The 19944-nt window shown below is 53.4% G+C and overlaps 1 protein-coding gene across 3 annotated transcripts in view; it reads right to left on the bottom strand.

The window, feature by feature from the left end:
* Window positions 1–4753: 4753 nt before the first annotated feature.
* The window catches only part of GASK1A (golgi associated kinase 1A), a 33119-nt gene continuing 17928 nt past the window's right edge, over window positions 4754–19944 (bottom strand). For all 3 annotated transcript variants that reach the window (XM_079794648.1, XM_079794649.1, XM_079794647.1), the window contains 4 exons: window positions 11890–13125; window positions 6655–6777; window positions 5883–5986; window positions 4754–5226 (listed from right to left, as the gene is read on the bottom strand). In XM_079794648.1, coding sequence (XP_079650774.1) covers window positions 5016–5226; window positions 5883–5986; window positions 6655–6777; window positions 11890–13080 — 1629 coding nt within the window. In that variant the 5' untranslated portion in view covers window positions 13081–13125 and the 3' untranslated portion in view covers window positions 4754–5015. The remainder of the gene's footprint in view (window positions 5227–5882; window positions 5987–6654; window positions 6778–11889; window positions 13126–19944) is intronic.

Here is a 19944-nt window from a genome sequence, read left to right as displayed (position 1 = left end):
GCCCATGGTCCCTCTTTCTGAGCTGAGCAGACCTGCTCCCATCAGGACACAAAAGTGCTTGCTAGAAGCCTGGGGCCTTGCTCACTGACAGGAAGATTCTGGCTCGGTATCTTCAGACAGGAACTCTATACATACACACACACACACACACACACACACACACACACACACCCCTCACACAGACCAGCCAACCCACCCATCTGCTGGGCGGATTTCCCCTCCTTTCCCAGGCAGCCACCCAGACCTATTTCCATGCAAAGGAAACCTGCTCCGGGATGGAGCTCAGTCCGCCTCCCTGAAGGGCCCTGGCCAGCTGCCTTCCCCTGGATGACCCTCTAACTTTAAGCCTCTTGGTCAAGTGGTGTGAAAAGAAATCGAAACGAGTGTCCTAGCTCTGCTTTGGCAATGAAATGTTCCTCCACATTCCTCTCTCCTTAACGCTTTCTAGGATGACAAGAGTCTCGCTCCCACCTCTGGCTGAATGTCGGTCCTCCACCAGGCAGGAGGGAGGGAAGGGGGACTCCAGATGGAAGGCAGAACGGGGCAGTTAAATGGACACTGTGGAGTCCGGGAGGGGCACACCCCTGGATAAGGGCATCCTAGGGAAGACCTGAGAAGAAAAGGGGAGGAGAAAATGCAAGACGTCGACAGAAGACAAATGTATTGATGATTGTAAGAGAAATACCTGAACCTTCAGAAGCCCAACTCCCCCTTCCAAGGGCCTAAATCTTGCCCAGGACACGGCTGCGTCCTTGTGCCCACTGAGGATGCCAGGCATCATGGTTGCTCGTAGTGTCCTCCCCCCCCCACCCCATCGGAAGCTCCTTGAGACGGTGGTAAAAGATCTAGATAAAGGCACAGGGCCCACCCAGGTGGTTTGATGGGGAGCGCTAGCAAACCTTTGTGAAACACGTGATTCCTCCTTAAAGTGTTCCAGGACACTAAAGACGAAAAATTCTGAATCCATTTCATGAGATCTGCTTCATTTAAAAACTAAGACGGCCATGGAGTGCACAGAAAAGGGAAACCTTAGACCACATGTGACTGTATCAGCAATGATTCTAAATAAAATGTTAGCAAATGAAATCCCATAGTTCCTAAAAGACTAACACACCGCAGCCCAATGGGTTTATTCTGGGAATGTAACTATGGCTCGGCCTCAGAAGTGAACAGAGAGAGAACCAAGATGACGGCGCAGGTAAACCCCGGCACTCCCCGCCTCCCACAACCACATCACACTTTACCACGAAAATACACAGCCAGCAGCACCCAAACGGCCTGAAAGCTGGCTGGATAGAAGTCCTCCCAGAGAAGTAAGGAGAAAAAGCACATGGAGATGGTCGGAGGAGCGAGCAGCGTTCCCGGAGGCCTGGAGCGGCTGGGCCCACACCCACGTGTGCTGTGTTCACAATCAGGAGGGAGATGGTCTCTGCAGAGGCCGCCCGTGAGGAGCAAGGGGTCCCAGCCCCACACAGACCCCCAGCCCCGGGTCCCAGAGCTGGGAAGAGAAGTCCCCGTAACTTCGGGCCATAAAAACCTTCGGGGATCGTGGCTGAGTGACAAAGAGGCTGCTGGAATCCCAGGGCCCGCGCACAAACTTACCCGGTCCCGCTTCTTCTGAGCTCCAGCGCCGGGGGACCCAGACACACACAGGCAGGAACTGGATGGCCTGGCTTCGAGGCAGGAACTCAGGGGTGGCTTTCTCCCAGACAGGGGTGCTCTCAGGGGTCCTTGTTCTTGTGCTGGGACCTCCCCTGTCGTAGGGCTGACCAGACCGGCAGCCATATCTGCCTCCATCAGTGTGGCCCACACTGTTTGCTCCGCCCTGTAATTCCCTGAGACCCCGCCCACCCAATTTGCAGCCGCACCGAAGCTGTTTGAAGCAGCTTTTCCATAGGAACAGCCTGTCCTGGATCAGGCTTCAGACTGCCAAAATCTCTCTAACAAGCGGCAGCTGGTGACCACGTGCCCCAAACCTATCAATAAAAGGCCCGAGACCCGGCTCTAGCACCAGCGGGCCTTGCTTCACAGCTGGGCCTCACAGCCAATCGGCCTGGAGGTCAACTCCTCCCAGAGACGCCAACAGCAATCAAGGATCAACTACAAGACTGTGCACACAGCTTACACCCCCCCCCCCCAGAGGGCCCAGCTCAGGTGACTGGGGAGGCTGAGCCACTGGGCCCTACAGGACACCTACTACACAAGGCCACTCTACCAATTCCAGGAGACATGGTAGCTCTACCTAATACATAGAAACAAACACAGGGAAGCAGGCAAAACATGGCGACAAATAAACATGTCACAAATGAAAGAAATTGAAGCAAGCAAACTACTGGGTACAGAATTCAAAAACACAGTTATAAGGTTACTCAAGCCTCTTCAGGAGAGCTTCAAGGGACTTAGTGAGACTTTCCAGTATCTTAGTGGTTTGAGAGTGAATGTAAATTCTAGAATAAAGCATAGGAGATTACTTCAATAATCTTGCAATAGTGACAGCCTTTCTCAGAAGGCATGAAACTCAAGAGTACTCCAAGTGAAAGGAAAATAGATTTGACTCCATGAAAATTAAAATTTTCTACTTGCCAAAAGGCACCATAAACAAAGTCAAGAGACAAGTGAGAAGCTAGAAAAACATATTTACAACATAACTAAAGAGGAAAAGATTGATTATGCTAATGAGATTCAAAGATCTAACAAATTAACAAGGAAAGAACAAACATCTCAAGAGAAAAAGGCGCTCACAGAAAATCAAATACAAATAACTATTAAATAATTAGAAAGATAACCTCCTTAGTGATTAAGGAAATGCAGTTTTAAAAGTAGGTTTCCCTGCCTGGATAATGTGGCTCAATGGTTGAGCATTGATCTATGAACCACAGTTTGATTCCTAGTCAGGGCACATGCCTGGGTTGTAGGCTCGATCCCCAGTGTGGGCATGCAGGAAGCAGCCAAACAATGATTCTCTCATTGATGTTTCTATCTCTCTCTCTCCCTTTCCCTTCCTCTCTGAAATCAATAAAAATACATATATTTTTAAAAATTATAAAATAAAAGATAAAAGTAGGTTTCCCTATCCGTTGAATAAAAACAAAGCTTGAGCATAGCAAGTGTTGGCAAGGTGGTAGGAAGACATTCAGTCTCCCCCCCCGCTGGTTGGAGTATAACTTGACACCTCCATTTTGGAGGGAAATTTGGCAGTTTCCCTCAAAATAATAAATGCTCATACATGCCCTTTGATGCAGAAATCCACTTATGCAAATATAGCTGGCAGAAATAATTGCACACCATGCAAAGATGTTCATGACAGCATTGTTACTGATTGGTGAAAAGTTGGAGCCACCTAGTGTTCATCCTAATGAGAACAGCTAAGTAAACATAGCACATCCCTGCCTTGGAATTCCGTGCAGTCATCAATATGACCTGGGTCAACCCTGGTGGCTGGTACAGAATGTAGAAAACAGAGTCAAGTAAAAGCAGTGAGCTGACAAACATGATGATCCTATCTATATAATAAAAGCCTAATATGCTAAGTGTCCAGTTGTTCAACCAATCAAAGCATAATATGCTAATGATATGCTAAGGCCACTCAACCGCTCACTATGACATGCACTGACCACCAGGGGGCAGATGCTCCAACTGGTAGGTTAGCTTGCTGCTGGGGTCTGGCCGATCAGGACTGAGTGAGATGGGCCAAACACACCCTGGAGCCCTCCCGTAGTCCCTCCCTGGGTGGCCAACCTCCTGCATCCCTCCCCGGCCCAGATCATGCACCAGTGGAGTCCTTTGGCCTGGCCTGTGCCCTCTCACAATCCAGGACCCCTCAGGGGATGTCAGAGAGCCCGTTTAGGCCCCAAGGTGGAACAACTGGTCACTATGATGTGCATTGACCACCAGGGGGCAGACGCTCAATACTGGAGCTGCCCCCTGGTGGTCAGTGTGCTCCCACAGGGGGAGCACAGCTCAGCCAGAAGCTGGGCTGCTGGCTGGCAAGCGCAGCAGCGGTGGCGGGAGCCTCTCCCACCTCTGCGGTAGTGCTAAGGGTAATCGACTGACGGCTTAGGCCCGCTCTTTGTGGGAGGTTGGCCAGCCAGGAAGGGACCACGGGAGGGCTCCAGGGTGTGTCTGGCCTGTCTCACTCAGTCCTGATGGGCTGGACCCCAGCAGCAAGCTAACCTACCGGTCGGAGCATCTTCCCCCTGGTGGTCATAGCAAGCGGTTGAGTAGCCTTAGCATATCATTAGCATATTATGCTTTGATTGGTTGAACGGCCAATCAGACGACCAGACACTTACCATATTAGGCTTTTATTATATAGAATTTGTATGCAGTGTGAGTGTAAATAAAAATACAAACATACACATCTCTAGGGAATTTCATGTTTTATCTTATGTGCTTCTATTAGTTACGAATTTGGTTTTGGTGAGCATGTATTACTTTTATAATCCTTAAACCAAAAACATAACTGAATAAGAATTGAACATCTAACGCCTATAAAGACAAAATGCTTAGTGTTTCACTTCTTAGACCTGAGTTGACTTTCAGCCCAGGCAGTTCCAAGCAATGAGTATAACCCATGAAGACCCTTTATCTCATATATGTGTGCGGGCATGTACACATGCCACATACACCTACACACATCTACACACACTCATAGATTCAGACAGACACACACTTGTCCAGCTCTACATATGCGTGTGGGGTGCATAATTTTACGGTATATGGAACAGTTCATAGAACATTCTTGAATGTCTTTATTGGTGCAAGGAAGTACATAACCATTGCCGAGAAGGCAGAAAAGAATGTGGTGAGACTGAAAGCCCAGCGCCCCTACCACGTCCACGCAGGTGGCATAGCCCAGGGCATCCATGCTGCCCTTCTGGCTCTGGCTTTTTCCATTTGTCTTCAAGATGGGCGAACCCAAGGACATGTGGCCATCCGCACGGGTGCTCATCCAGCCAGGTCGTGCTGTGAGCCCCCCACCAGCGAGGCGAGAGCCCTCCTGGGCAGTGTGGGGTTCATGGGTCCTCGTCCCTGAAGACTGTCAGGTTGTGCTTCCAGATGTGTCCCAGGAGGACCTGCCCTCGCCGCTCCAGGGTCTGGAGAAGCTGCTTCAGGCCCCGTCTCCCGCCGTGGCTTTCCCAGAACACCGGGTCCGCCTGCAGTGACTGGAGCAGCATATTCTGTAGACACCCTGACTGGAGAACCTTCACGACGGACTCGGGAAACCTGGACGAAAGTGCCCGAAGGTCAGCAGAGAAAGGAAACGCAAAAGTGATCTCAGGGAGTTTCTGAGCAAGGTGAAGCCGGAAGGCCAGAACTCGCACAGCCGGGAACCCTGGACCCAAGGGCCGCACCCTGGATGACCTGTTACCAGGGACTCTTCCACCGCTGAGCTGAGAGCAGGCAGGGATGAAGCTTTCAGGTGGTCCCATCCCAGAGCGAAGCCAGGCCAGTCAACTCTGCCCTTCCGGGGACAATGCCTGCTGCTCTGCTGGCAAATGCCAGAGTCCTAGGAAGCCTGAGCTGCCTGCCAAGACTGAGCAGGAAGACAGGCTGCCAGGCTGCCAGGCTACCCCCACCCATCTAGGGTAAAGGAAGGGCTAGCCTGCCTCTACCCCAGTAGGACAGCTGATGTGCTGTGGGCCAGGAGGCTCTCTGGATACTGGGGGTGGGGCACTCCATCCAGGAGTTGAAGGGCCTGCTGGCTGTATACCTCTCAGCTTTCCCACGTCCCCACACCCCTCCCAAGGCTCAGATCTAACAGCTTTTGTCTGATGGCAGACTGTGGACTTGTCCAGAGCCCCGATTTAAGGTCCCATGGTCTCCAGCAGGGCCATCAAGCCTCAGTCCCTGAACCTCCACCCAACCCCTTTGACCCTCACCCATCTATGCCCTCCAGCAGCCGGAAGTTCAGCCGGTCCTCAGGGTGCTGAAGGTTGCCGGCGTTATCGATGTAGACCAGGTGAGATGGATCGCTGCTCCGGACCTCAGGGGAGAAGGTGGGCAGAGACAGAGCTGGGGGAGGGTGCAGCCTAGCTGGCGCCCAGGGACTGCGTCAGGGTGAGGGCGCTCGGGGGCCCTGAGCTGTCAGTCCCACTATCCACCTGCTACTTGCCAGATGGTCCCCAGGTGCTGAGCAGTCAGCTGACCGTACTGACACTGCTCAGTGCTTCCAAGCATCCTCTCAGTGAGCTCTCCCAGCACCCTGAGAAGGGGGCCACCAGCGTGAGCCCCCTTTGACAGAAACAGGCACAGAGAAGTGAAGTAATTTGCACACGGTCCCACTGCTAATAAATAGCTGGCTGGTTCAAACCCGGGCCAGGCCACAGCGCCATCCTGTGGAATTGCAAGGCAGAGGGACTGAGTCCTGCTCAGGTGGCCAGAGGGGTGAGGAGCATGGGTGAGAATGGGGCAGGTGCACAGCTAAGCTGCCCGCAGGACTGCAGGATGTATAGCACATGTAGAGGCTCACACACACAGCTCACCACCCCCCCACCAACACCTGTACCCAGTTTTCCGTATTATTCAAACCAAGGGTTCTGCTGCTAAAAGGAACAGGATTGGGAACCCCTGGGCCACACGATCCCAGAACCTCACTAACAGCATCTTCGGAAGGAGGCAGGAAGACTGGAGTCAGGGTGATGAGGGACATACCAGGATGTGGACCAGTCGCAGCTCGCCCGGGTTTGCGCATTTCTCCCGGAGCCCCTCTTCCACGCAGGGCTCCGAGGGCTCAGGTTCAAAGCCACAGCAGTAGCGATCCAGGCGGTCATGGACCTGCGGGGACACCCCTCCTCTGAGGGCGGGTGGCACGGCACCCAGGCCGCCTGGCCCCTGAGCCACACGCTGGGGGCAGTCCTCCGTGGCTCTGTGGCTGGCCTCCGGCTCCTCAAGGGGCTTCTGCCCTGCCCCTCTGGCCGGCGGCCCACCCTGCACACTACGCTCAGGCCAGCAGGGATGTCCAGCCGCACCCACCGCTTCACCCGCAGCTGCCCCTGCGCTCTGGCCTGAGGTCTCAGGGTCTGATGCTGAACGCGTGTCCACTTGGGAGGCCACACATGGCTCCAGGCCATTCTCTGCAGATTTCCACTTGCTGCAGTGTCTATTTCCAGAGAAAGCTACAAGGAATACTGGCCCGTGTGACACGTGTATCGCTGGCTTCCCCAAATCTCCACCCATTTAGTGTCTAACAGGAAGGGTCTGGCCGGGCCCAGTCACCAGTTTGATTATTGAGCCACACCATCTGGTTATTTTTTTCCACTTAAGAGAAATTCCGTCAAACAACAGCAGACTAGCAGCCAACAAAACCAAGTTCAAATTTCATTTCCACAGCCCTTCAGGATTTGATTCTTTCCCCCCTTTTTGAAAAATTGAGGAGCTACCAAAAAAAAATAAAAAATCCTTCGCTGTTCTAATTTTCTGACCAACCTACCAATGTTGCATAATCATGATGTGAACCGAAGTTTTTGTTTAATTGAACTTAAGCCGTTTGCAAAGCCCTTACTCTGTGCCACGTACCACTCTGAGTGCTTTACACACCATTAACCCCTCCCAGCAGCCAGGAGGTCGATCTGTTATTATCCCCATTTCAAGGATGGGGAAACTGAGTCACGGGGGGGGGGCTGGGTAATGTGCGATGTCTGACAGTGTGCAAGTGGTGGAGTCTGGCAGTCTGGCTCTGATGGCTGAGTTAGAATGTGGCAGGCACCTGTTTTCTGGCATCAGTTGATGGCAAAAGTGTAGGTGTGGTTCAAGCTGATCCCAGCACCCAACACATGGTGCAGCCCAGCCAGGGACTCAGCCGAAGTTTTGGGGTGGAAGAATGAATGGATGAAGTACATGGCTGCCTGGCAGCAGGAAAGATCTAGAGGGGGCTTCACATGAGGACTGTGATCACAGAAAGCCTGCCCATCACGCACCTCCCTGCCCAGGGCGCCATCACCAGAAGGCTTCAGGGGGAGGCCTGGCTCTGTGGTCTCCAAACAGGACAATACACTGCAGTCTTCCAGGAGGGATACCAGGCCCAGCTGGGGAGGAGGCGCGGTCTGGAGGGAGCCCAGCACAGGGAACGAGGGGTGGCCAAGCCCTCTAACTAACCCACCAGGCTCCTAAGCCAGGACCGGTTCTTCCGCCAGGGCCTGACCTGGGTCTGGTGGATTCCAGAAGAACCGCTGGCTGTCCCCGGTGGCCCATGCCCCTCTCCCCGCATCCCCGACCCGCATCCATTAAAACATGAATCCTCCACAGCAAAAACTGTAGACCTTGTCCCAAGTCTGCAGAAACAAGTCACAGTCGTCATGCCATTAATATTTACCATCGCTTTGGAGGCACCAGCAACGTCATGAGGTAGGAAAAAGAAAGAAGAGGTGATTAGAAGATATTCATTACAGATAAAATGATGGTGAACTTGGAAAGCCAAGGACAAAGCAAACATCTGTTAGCAGGTGGCCAAACGAAGTTAGCAGGTGGCCAGTAACCAAACTAATACACAGAAATAATAGCCTCCACACAGAGCTATCAGCCAGCACCTATAAAGGAGGAGAAAGGTCACGTTTTCGATGGCCACAGAAGACGAAATACCCAGGAATAACCAAACATAAAATCGAGGACCCAGGTGAAGGAAATGTCAAGATACTTTTGGGAGCGTGAATAAAGGGAGAGACATATCCTACTGTTGGCTGGAAGACTCTACATTTTAGGGTGTAAATTATTTCTGTCTTAGTTCACACAAACTTAATTTGATTCCAATAAAATCCCAAAAGGACTTGGGAAGGAGAAGGAAGTAACAAGCTGACTCTTAAGTTTCATGAGAATAGTATGCAAGGATATGGGGGAAATTATAAGAAAGAGCAATGAGAAAGACCACGCCCTGCTAGTTAGTAACATAAATTATGAAGCACAGTAATTAAAACAGTGTGATTCTGGCATATAAATAGACCCTTTACTGGAACAGAAAAGAGTCCAGAAATAGACCTACGTACATATGGAAACTGGCAACACTGCAGACTGGGGGAAAGATGGGTTATTCAGCAAATGGTGCTGGGACATTTGGGTTGCCATTTGAGGGGGGGAAAATCACCGTTTTGTACCTTATCTTTTGCTCCAAGTAACTTCCAGATGGATCAAAGATATATGAAAACACATGGGAGAACTTTCAAAACAGCCTGGAAATGAGGACGGCCATCTATAATAATGAAAGCATAATATGCTAATTAGACCGGACATCCTTCCAGATGTCCTTCCTTCCAGACAAAGCTGCAGCGGGTGGGGGCTGAAGCAGAGGCGGCAGAGGCCCCCGGCCGCCGCTGTAGCTGGCAGGGGCTGGGGCCAAGGCCCTTGCATGAATTTCGTGCATCGGGCCTCTAGTTTGAAATATAATATACTAACCTAGAAGTCATAAAAGAACAGCTCAAATAATATACAAATTTTAAAAATTTCTGCCCGGCAGTGTCTGGGAACCCTGTGGATTGTATGTGTGGGTGTGTGGCTATAGCACATGTGAGCTTATAAGGTGTATGTATAAGTGCGCATTTGTTTGAGATGTTGTGACTGATTTGATGATTGTCCAACAGATATTTTCTCCTCTCCGCCTTCAACTCTGGGCAGAGTGTGCTTCCCTTCCCTGACAATGGGCGTGGCCATTCACTTGCTTTGGCCAAAGGAGGATGAGTAGAGGCCTTACATGTGCTCCTTGCAGTTTGGTTGAGCTCTTGGGCCTGTTCCCTTCCCCGTGAGAGGGTTGTCCAGGTGGTACTGCGCCTGCAGCCTGGGCTCCAGAAGGAGAAGTGGAGAGCAGTCCTGAACCCACCCACAGTTGGAGCCAAGTTCAACTGAGCCCCACTGACCCACAGACCCTGGAGCCAGACCCGGAGAGCTGGTGTGTTAAGCTGTTGAGTTTGGGAGAGTTTTGTTACACGGCATTATCTCTACAATCACTAATTCAGAGTGCTATGTGGGATTTGAAAAGCATAGGACTTGTGGGGGTATAGAAATGTGTATGTGTGCAGTTCTTGTGTATTCTGTGCCCAGGTAAACGGTATGTTGTGATACACACACACAGAAAAACAAGGGTTTGTACTGGATCAAACAAAACAAAGGAGCAGGCATATCACAAAATGGGCTGCATGTGGAGTCTGTTCCCAACTCCCGGTCAGAAGGTACCTCCAGTTCCTGTGCTGGGAAACCCACGGCCCCGCCTCTCTCCACTTGCCAGTGGTTTCTAGGAAGGCAGCACCAGCCAGAAAGGAGTACTGGACTTGACCAGTCTTCAGCAGACCAGGGAAAAGGTGGCACGCGGCCAGCCGAGTCGCATCTGACCACACACCCAACCTGTGTGTGCTTTGGCGGCTGAGACTTCCATCCCCACAGCAGGCCTTGGCGGCGGAGGGAGGTCCCACACCGCGGCCCCAGGGCACAGACAGAGGGCCTCTGTGTGAGCAGAAAGCTGCCGTGTGCACATCAGCTGGACCGGGGCTTTGCGCGGAGGTGCCCCGATCTCAAGGGTATCCCTGCAAAGGTCCCCTTTTCCTGCCCTCAGTCATGGCCAGGTGACTAGTGATGCTGATTGAGAGGGTGAGCTCTGGAGTCAGACCGTCCAGGCTGCGTCTCCGCTCCTCCAGCCGTGACCTTGGGCAAGTAACGTCACTGCTCTGGGCCTCAATTTCTCCACTTTAACAGAGATAAATGTAGTATCTCACCCATAAGCCTTCATGGAGAGTGGATGAACCAATTCCTGACAAGTGTCAGGGGCAGTGCCTGCTCATTCTTGAGCGTGTGCCTCCACCAGGCACTGTCTTAAGTAAGGACCTCCTGTGCAGAAACCTCACGGGTCAGTGTTAGCATCTGGGATACACCGAGACAAGGATTCAAGCGAAAGCAGTTGATCTGTGAACTAATCCCAAAACCCAAGCAGGGGACGAGACACAGAGAGGCCAGCTGCGACCACTGCGGGTACCTGGGGCACAATCCCGGTAGGCAACTCTGAGAAATATGGAATATGCACCACAGCACGACCCCAGACCAGACAGGAAATAGCTGATGCCCACAGTCCCCCAGTTACCCCTGTGCCCTGACTGAGGGTCCCCAGAACTCCAGCCTGTTCCCCAGGGTCCCCATTAACTCCACCTGTTCCCCAGGGTCCCCATTAACTACCTGCTGGCACAACAGGGACCTCAGCTGCCCTCTGGCTTCCTCCTCTCTTCAGTGCCCAGGCTTGACCTGTATCACCCATTTCTCTTTCTCTCTCTCTCTCTCTCTTTTTCTCTCTCTCTCTCTCATTTTTTAAATTACACAATCATGTTGAGTCCTTGCCGAGTCACGGATATAATATTATAAACAGTCATGTGCTGGTAAATGTTTAACTCCCCGGGAGGAGGGGGCCCTTATGCAGCACTTGCTGACTCTCTTGGTGTAAACGGCCCCACCCTGGCCAATCCGAGCTGCCAACACGACTGACAGCGGAGCTGACAGGAGACGAGCCACCGCTACACAGTATTTCCCAGACACGCAATAGCCTCAAGAGCACAGATAACAGGGAAAACGTGGTGAGAGAACTAGGAAGTAATGGGTTCTGAATATCTACTACCTTTGTTGCTAATTATTACATTGTTAGTTTATATAATTTAATTTTTTTTCCTTTTTTGTTTTGTTTTCTTGTTTATAATTAAAATTTGTTAAATGCCTGTGTTTCACAACCAGCTCACAAAACTCCTGAACCATCAGCTCTCATGAGCTGCCACTCACTATTCCGGCACTTGGAACTGGATGAATAAGCCTGGAGGCTGGAAAATAACAAAAACAGGTGCCCGATGCTCAAAAGACAAGGCTGGGGGGAGTCACCATCCGCCCCCTCTTCTGCTGCCCTCCAGGACTCGGCCCGGCCCCACATACCTGGAGCAGGAAGTCGAAGAGAGCCAGGCGTGCCCACTCGGCGTGGTGGATGCCCAGGCAGGGCGCCTGGCCCGGCCCCCTGCAGCCACGCGCCAGCAGGGCCTGGTACTGCAGCCAGCCCAGGGCCAGAGAGTTCTGGTCATTGTCCGGGTCACCCAGGTGCTGCACGTCAGGTGCCCACCAGATGACGGGCCTGGCGCCCCCGTCCGTGTAGCGGTAGGGCAGCAGGGGGCTGTGGAAGCGCCGGGCCACGGCCGGCAGGCTCCGGCGCAGCCCCAGCACGCGGTCCACGTGGAAGGACAGGACCTCGGACAGGTCCCCGGGCCTCTTGATCAGGCCGCAGAGTCCCTGGGAGCAGAGTCCGCTGAGCCCAGGAGATGAGTCCAGAAGGGCACCCTCAGCGGAGAAGCCGACCTGCAGCACCTGCCCGTGGCCGGGGACCCTGGCTTTGCCCACCACCTCCCCCTGGGCCAACAGCCGGAGGATCTGCACATCATGTTCTGTGAACCACGGGGGCACCAGACCATCGGTCCCCGAGCCGGTCAACAGCCCAGGGGTCTCGGGGGCACACCACATGGATCCCTGCAGCTCCCCGACGGAGCCAGGCCACCGACGAGTCCCTGTGGCCGGGGTGGGATCCCCTGCTGGCTGCCCACCCGTCAAGGCGCTGCTCCCAGCCCCTGGCAGAGCCCTGCCTCTCCCTGGCTGGGGCTGCAGGGTCGGGCCAGCAGCAGCTCTCTGGTGCCCTGTGACAGGGCTGACCAGGGCCCTCGTGTCACTCTGTGCCTCCTGGATGGGACCATCCTCCCAAGGGGGTCGCAGGTCTTTGGCTCCTGGACTCCGGACCTCATCCTCCCTCAGGGGCACAAGACGCGGGGTACTGAGTCTCAAAGCAATGTCCCTCTTGACCCGCCCCACATGCCTGCTGCCCCCTCCGGGGGACCTGCTGCTATCCACTCTCCTCCGGTGGCCTTGCTCCTCAGCGCACCCCGGGACGGAACTCGTGGGCAGGGCCTGGCCTCTCCAGAAACGCAGGTTCCTTGTCCACTGCCTCCAGCGAGAGCGCAGAGCCTGCGGGGCGTGGGGGGCGGGGGTGCTGGTGACCCCCTGGGGCTCCACGGCGGCTTGAGGCTGTGCGGGGAAACGGGTGACAGCCATCACAGACAGGGTCATCAGGAGGCAGAATGCCATGACCAGCCGCCTCTTGCCGCGCAGCTTTCTCCAGACCCAAGGTGCCTGGGGGGGGGGGGGGGGGAGGGGGAGGGTAGAAAAAGAACGTTTGAGACCTGGGGTAACATCAGCCCAACTCACAAAACACTGGGGCTGCGGAAGGGAGGCCCATCCTGGATCCCTGAGAGGGAAAGGCAGAGCCCAGGCCAGTGGCACCCAACCGCCTTGAAGAGAGGTGGGCACCTCGGCCAGCACTCCTGCTTCAAAGCTTGGCTTGCCTGTGTCCAGGGCAGCCTTGGCAATGCCTGCAGGCAGACATGGGCTTCCCCCTGGAATACACCGCCATCTGACACTGGTCACCAAGCACCATAAGTCTCTTCCACATCTGTCCCCACCGCTGAGTGCCGGCCCGCTCTTGATCTCCGTGGGAGTCCCAGGGCCACTCTGTGGGCCTCTAGTTGCCACAAACACACTCTTCCCTCTCCCAGGAGCACAGGGCTGCTCAGCTACAGATGACTCTGCCCAGCCTCCCTGCAGCCAGGGGTGGCCACGTGACTAAGTCCTTGCCCATGGCAGGAGTCCATCACTTTTGCCTGCCCCTCTTGCTCAAAAGGAAGTGGGCTGCCAGCCACCTGCTCTGCACCTGTTGGCAAGGACACACCCTGGGGCAGTGATTTTCAACACGTGGTCCCGGGACCATCAGCATCAGCATCACCTGGGAACTTGTCAGAAAGGCAGATGCGCAGGCCCCAACCCAGAACGACTCCATCAAAACAGGGGCCCAGAAATCTGCGTTTTTACAAGCTCTCCAGGTGACTAATGCTCGGGCACCGTGGAGTCACCAGAAGGAAGGAGCTGGGAGCCTGCAGGACCCATGGGACAGGGCTGCCAAGAGCCGTTTGAGCCACTGTGTTGTCAGAATTTATTCATCTTATTACCTATTCAACTTAAGACAGAAGGCAGTTCTATTTTTAATACGCTGAGAAACCTCCATGCTGTCTCCCATAGTGGCTGTACCAATTTCTCAGTCTATTACAGGTGGTAATTACTTTTAGCATAAAGGAGGTGACTAGCCCAGCCGGTGTGGCTCAGTGATTGAATGTCAACCTAGGAACCAGGAGGTCTCGGTTCGATTCCCGGTCAGGGCACATGCCCGGGTTGCAGGTTCGATCCCTAGTAGGGGGTGTGCAGGAGGCAGCCGATCAATGATTCTCTCATCATTGATGTTTCTGTCTCTCTCCCTCTCCCTTCCTCTCTGAAATCAATTAACCCTTTGCACTCGCTTGCTTTTTTCTCGATTCCTTTATTCTAATGCTAACCGTGTCGAGTCACACTCGACATCCGAGTGCAAAAGGTTAAAAATAAATAAATAATGGAGGCGATTACTCCACAGCTTGCTTTGGTTGACATGACAACATGTCCCGAGGCTGTTTCCATCTCTACCTTTTTCCATGTAAACTTACTTAACTGCTACACAGTGGTTCACAGGGGGACTGTGCCACAACCCTCTACCCATTTCTCTACAGGAAGGGTCTTTAGATCATTTCCCATTTTTATTACAGCCAAGAACTCAGCACTGAAGATCCTGTCCACGCAGCTCCGGGGGAAATGGTGAGGATGTCTATAGAGGAGACCCCGAAGGGTGACGTGTCGGGCCGCACTCCTTCTCATTGATGTTAACTTTTCACGGCATGTCGGTGAGCATGTCCTTTCATCCCCACAAGAACCTAAGGAAGTGGGATCACAGCATTCCTCTTTTACAGATGAGAAGGCCGCCACGTGCAGAGCGCTAAGATGTGCCCAGGCTCACACAGCTGGCAAGAATGCCAATGTTTTACGTTAAAACTAAAAGGAGAAATGGCCACTGACAAAGACTCTGGGTGTTGTTTTCTCCCTTCTAAAAAGGAAAATATGTTTTCAAGTTGGATTCGTCAGCTGTATTCTCAAATTTTTGGATTCCATTGTGGGGAAAGAAATCATCTTTTTAAAATCTCAAGGAGACAAAACGTTTGGATCCCTCACTAGGCCTTCTTGGCTTCAGACAACCTGGGGGAGTTGGCAAGTGCACAGCTGCACCGAGAGAGGGGTTCAAAGGGCCCTGAGCAGATGTCCCCGCAGGGCCACCCAAGTAAAGCTTTGGGGAAAGAAAGGCAGCTTTGATCAAATTGGGGGGAGGGGGGAGATCCTCTGAAGAGAACTATTCGGCTGAATAATGAAGAGTACATGAGAGGAAGGAGAAAGGAGATGACGCACTGTAGACTAGAAAGTTTGCTGGTGGGACCCAGCTGGACCGGCCCGCCTCAGCGTGTGCCCTGGTCGAACAATAGGGCGGCTCAATGGTTGGTGAGGGATGGTAACTAGATTTAGAGTGGTGAACACTATGTAGTGTAGACAGGTATTGAATTACAATGGCACCTGAAAAATTACATAACAATAAGGCAAATCAGTTATAGAGAGCAGCGTCCTCCCGTTGACTAACAAGGGTGTGAGTCTGTCACTACCGATGGGGCGCAGGCTGTGGTGACAAGGATGGGGCAACCTGGTCACAGACAAACCCATGAACCAGGGGCCCCACAAGATGGGCAGATGGCACGTGGAGAGGACGCCAGAGAGGTCTTCTGAGAAGGACTTGAAGAAAAATCCCAACACGCGCCGGGGGCCTTTGCACAGGGACAGTTTGAGAGACAAGGACACTTGAAGGAAAGGACTCGAGTACCGTTTGTCCTGCAGCTGCCAGCAGGAGACGTTGCCTCACGTCTGAAGGGTCACAGGGAAAGGACCTCAGCCCTTTGCAGCTCCTTCTGCTTTGGGAAATCCCCGCCAGGATCGTGCCTCTCTTTGGGGCACTAGCCGTCCTTCCCCGGACCACCTCCCAGAACACCCTGCTCTAAACCCTGGCACCACCGGCTGCTGCAGAGGAACCGCCGGCAGGGACAGAGGCAAAGCGGCTTTTCTCAAGGCCCAGATGTCCAAAAAGATGGCCAAACCTGGGCCTCCACTCATCGGCCAGGAAGGACGGGATAGCGTGCTGGGCAGCGAAGGGGGTTCTTAAGGACAGAAAAACGTCCTTCTTCAAAGTGAAAATCTCTTTTCATCTCCTCCTCCCCCTTCCTGAACTGGCCCTGCCAATGCTATCCTTGGCACAGCTGAGGAAAAGCATTTTGAACAGGCAAAGACACCACAGATAGTTGGCCTTGGGGTTTATGGCAGAGGCGGGCCTGAAGGTCCAGGGCAGAGTAATGGGCAGTTCCGCTGGGTTCAGCTTTCCATCTCCCTTCTCCCCAAGCGATGCGACCCTGGCTGTCTGGCCGGGTTCTAGCATAACTTCAGGGCCGCGGTCACCTTGTGACATGATGGAAACGTCCTTGTTGCACAAATGGCAACAGCGGGTGTTGGGGATGTTGATGGAGACCACGTGACATCTTAGAAAGCAATGGCTCTCGGTCTGGGGGAGAAAAGAAACAGGGAGAAGAGCCCCCGGGAACACCAGCTATGAAAACAATCAAGAGAAGAACGTTACATTTAGAGATCGCAGGAATCGGATCCAGAGTGAATTCTCCACACCCTCCTGAGAATAAGAAAAGCAATTCGAGAAATTATTTCAGCAAAGGCTCGGCCAAAGTAAAAATGATCTCTTCAAAAACAGCAATGGGAATGGAAATGTTAACTCTCTCAGCCCACTTTGCTGCCTTTCACTTAGAACATGACACGCTCCGAGGTGCCTTCACACTTGGGGATTAGGACACAGGACTCCTTCCAACAAGGAGCTGGGGCTGGAGGGGACGAGGGAGGGACTGGGCAGAGGTACCCACTTTTGAGTCTAGCTCTGTAAGACTCATTTCGGACTTCTGGCTGCCAGAACTGTAAGAGGACAAATTCCTGTTGTTTTAAGCCATCAAGTTCGTAGCCATTTGTTAGACCGGCAATAGGAGACTACTGGCCACATAAATACAAAAAGTACTGGTGACCCAGAGTCCCCCAACGCTGGGGCTGTAATGACCTGTCCCCTTATTGTCTTCTCCTCCTCTAATTTCTCACTGAGGCTCCTGGCAAAATGAGGCATTCCTGGAAGTCAGCAGCTGCAGGCCCTGCCCTCCCCCCCCCCCCCCTCACCACCACACACACACACACCCCTCGAATCTCAGCTCTCCTCTTTCAAAAGGGGTGAAGGCAGTCCATGGCGTTTCCCTGTCTCCGCTCTGTCTTGAGTAAATAAGCAAGCACTGTCTCCCCGTCCATACACTTGGCAAGGGCTGCGCGAGCACACTGACACAGACCAATATTTCATAGCTCTGGCTCCGTCTCCTCTGTCTGGCCTCCTGCCCTGGTCCAGCTGGATGGGGCCACGCGCTCCTTGGATTAAGTTGCATCTGTGTTAGAAGGAATGGTCCCTGACCCCGGACCGTACATCACCAAGTTCCACCAAGGGAAGGAGCTGGGAGGGTTACACTCGGCTCCTCTGTGTCATGAAGTGAAGTTGGTCCAGCACTTGACCCTCTCCCTCCTGTGACAGGCATCTCCTGGGTCCTCGACAGGGCACGGCGGTGCCACGGGGTCCAGAAGAATGAGGTTTTCCTTCCCTGTCTTCAAGAAAACGTTCATCTGAGTTCAGGAAATGGGTCCAGGGCAAGACTTTAAAAGGCAAAACTAGCAAGGAGGAGAAATTAGTCTCCAGTGTCTTCCAGACCGCATCCTGCCCCCAGATACAATGAAAGCCAAATTGTCCTTAACTGCAGCCACTTGTTGGATGACCTGACAGTGGGTCTCCTGGGCGCAGCACTCTAAACCAACAAGTGCAAGAAGGAACGGATTTAAAGGACGATCGTGCTTTTCCTGTTTGCATTCCTGAGGCCCTCAGCTCCCCAGATGTGTTACAGGGAGCGTTACAGAGGGTTAGACGGAGGAAACGAGGAAACGTCTGTCTTCTGACCGCCTGGGGCCTGTGGGAGGGGAGGGTGCTGGCTTGTGGGGAGGCACCAGTGTGCCCCAGGTTGGTCCAGAACACAGAGTGCATGTTGGCAGGGAGGTGTGGTGATCTCAAAATGCAGCAACAGCCCTAGCTGGCTTGGCTCAGTGGATAGAGCGTCGGCCTGCAGACTGAAGGGTCCCAGTTAGATTCCGGTCAAGGGCATATGCCCAGGTTTCGGAATAGATCCCCAGTGTGGGGCGTGCAGGAGGCAGCCAATCAATGATTCTCTCTCATCATTGGTGCTTCTATCTCTCCCTTCTCCCTTCCTGTCTGAAATCAATAAAAGAAATATTTTTTTAAAAAAATGCAGCAACAGGCACACTGCCTTCCAAACTGGCCTCACCCCCAACACCCTCACCCCACTCCACCCTTCAGTGACATCTTCCAAGTAAAGCCCCTGCACAGGGATCCTTGTCTGAAGGTCGGCTTCCGGGGAAGCCAGCGGAAGATGTCACTTTCCAGGGCAGTCATGCGAATTACATGAGATAACACGTCTAGTGCTGACAGTTATTCCAGACTCAGAGTAGATGCTCAGTAAACGACATTTAGAAGGAGGTGGCAGCAGCGGAGGGCTCCTCCCTGGGTGGAGTCGTGTGGGGGACAGCTGGGAGATGAATCTGCAGAGTGAGGCTCAGAGCTGTCCCTGGCTGAGAACCCCAGGACGTGCACTCTTGGAAAAGAATGTGCTGTTTTCCCATCTGAAGACTCTCCCCATCTCTGCGAACCCAGATCTATCTATCCCGCTCTCCCCCACTCTCTCTCAAGCAAACAGCAGCCTGCACGCGCAACACCTGCCACTTGACAAAAAGAATAGTCAGGGCAGGAGGGAGCCCTGCTGAGCAGGGAGCAGAGGCCAGCAGGGAGACCAGCAGGATCTGCTGAGGGCCTGCCCACCCTCAGACCCCTTCGCCCATCCCCAGACACAATCACACAAAACTATCTTCCTGTGACTCTGCTAAAGGGAGTGGCAGGGGGTCACCCAAGGTGTGGGTCTCAGTGGGTGGAGAGTGGGCAGGAAGAAAAAAATCTGCATCACGGACACCAAGCAAAGCACCATAGCTTGTGGGGCTGCCCATCACAGGGCCGCCAGCCCCACCGCAGAGTGGACAGTGTCCAGCCCACGTTCCAGCCTCGGCGCCGGCTCACTGCTCGGCACACGGAGGGAGAGTGGAGTGTGCGCTTCTGCACAGGGCCCTTGGCGCGTGCAGCAGCCAGGTGTCTGCTCCAGGGACAGAGTAACCTACTTGTCATCAGAGAGACAAACAGCCTCTGAGGGTTTGTGCACATTCTCCGGAGAGGCCACAAGTCCTCAGGCCCAGTGTGGATGGCCCACAGCCCACAGACACAGGCTCGGCAAGGGCCTGAGCACCCCACATCCCAACGGTCCCAGAGGGCCCCACCAGTCCCCAACGGAAAGATGAGCCCCCGGCACAAATCTATCTGCTCACCACAACCTTTCTCCAGACCCTGAGCTGGCTGCCAGAGGAGGCGGGGCCAGAGGAGGCAGCAGCTCACCTGGCTTTTCCAGGGCCACCAGCCCATTAACGCTGAGCTCAGAGCCAGGCTGTCTGAATGTTGATTCCAGCTCCACTGCGTCCTTGCTGTGTGACCTTGGGCCTCGGTTTCCTCATCTGTACAATGGTGATAAGAACAGTACCTCCCTCCCAGGAGGGTCCATTCATTAGTTCATGGAGCAGCTATTCCTGAGCCACGCACTGCTCCAGGCAGGACAGCTACATCAAACACAAAAGGGACAAAAGTCACTCCCCTTATGAAGGGGACAGTCTGGTGGGAAAAGAATGTGACTTGTCACTCATAAAAACAAACCACTCCACGAAGGGAGTTCTGTGAGCTGTTGTAGGTAAAGCATTCAAAACAGAGCCTGGCATAGAGTTGGGTTCCATTAGTGTTGCTGC

Source organism: Cnephaeus nilssonii (assembly GCF_951640355.1).
Source record: "Cnephaeus nilssonii genome assembly, chromosome: 17".
Classification (NCBI taxonomy): domain Eukaryota; kingdom Metazoa; phylum Chordata; class Mammalia; order Chiroptera; family Vespertilionidae; genus Cnephaeus; species Cnephaeus nilssonii.
The sequence above is the reverse complement of the archived record's forward strand: the minus strand, read 5'-3'. Positions and strand labels throughout refer to the sequence as shown.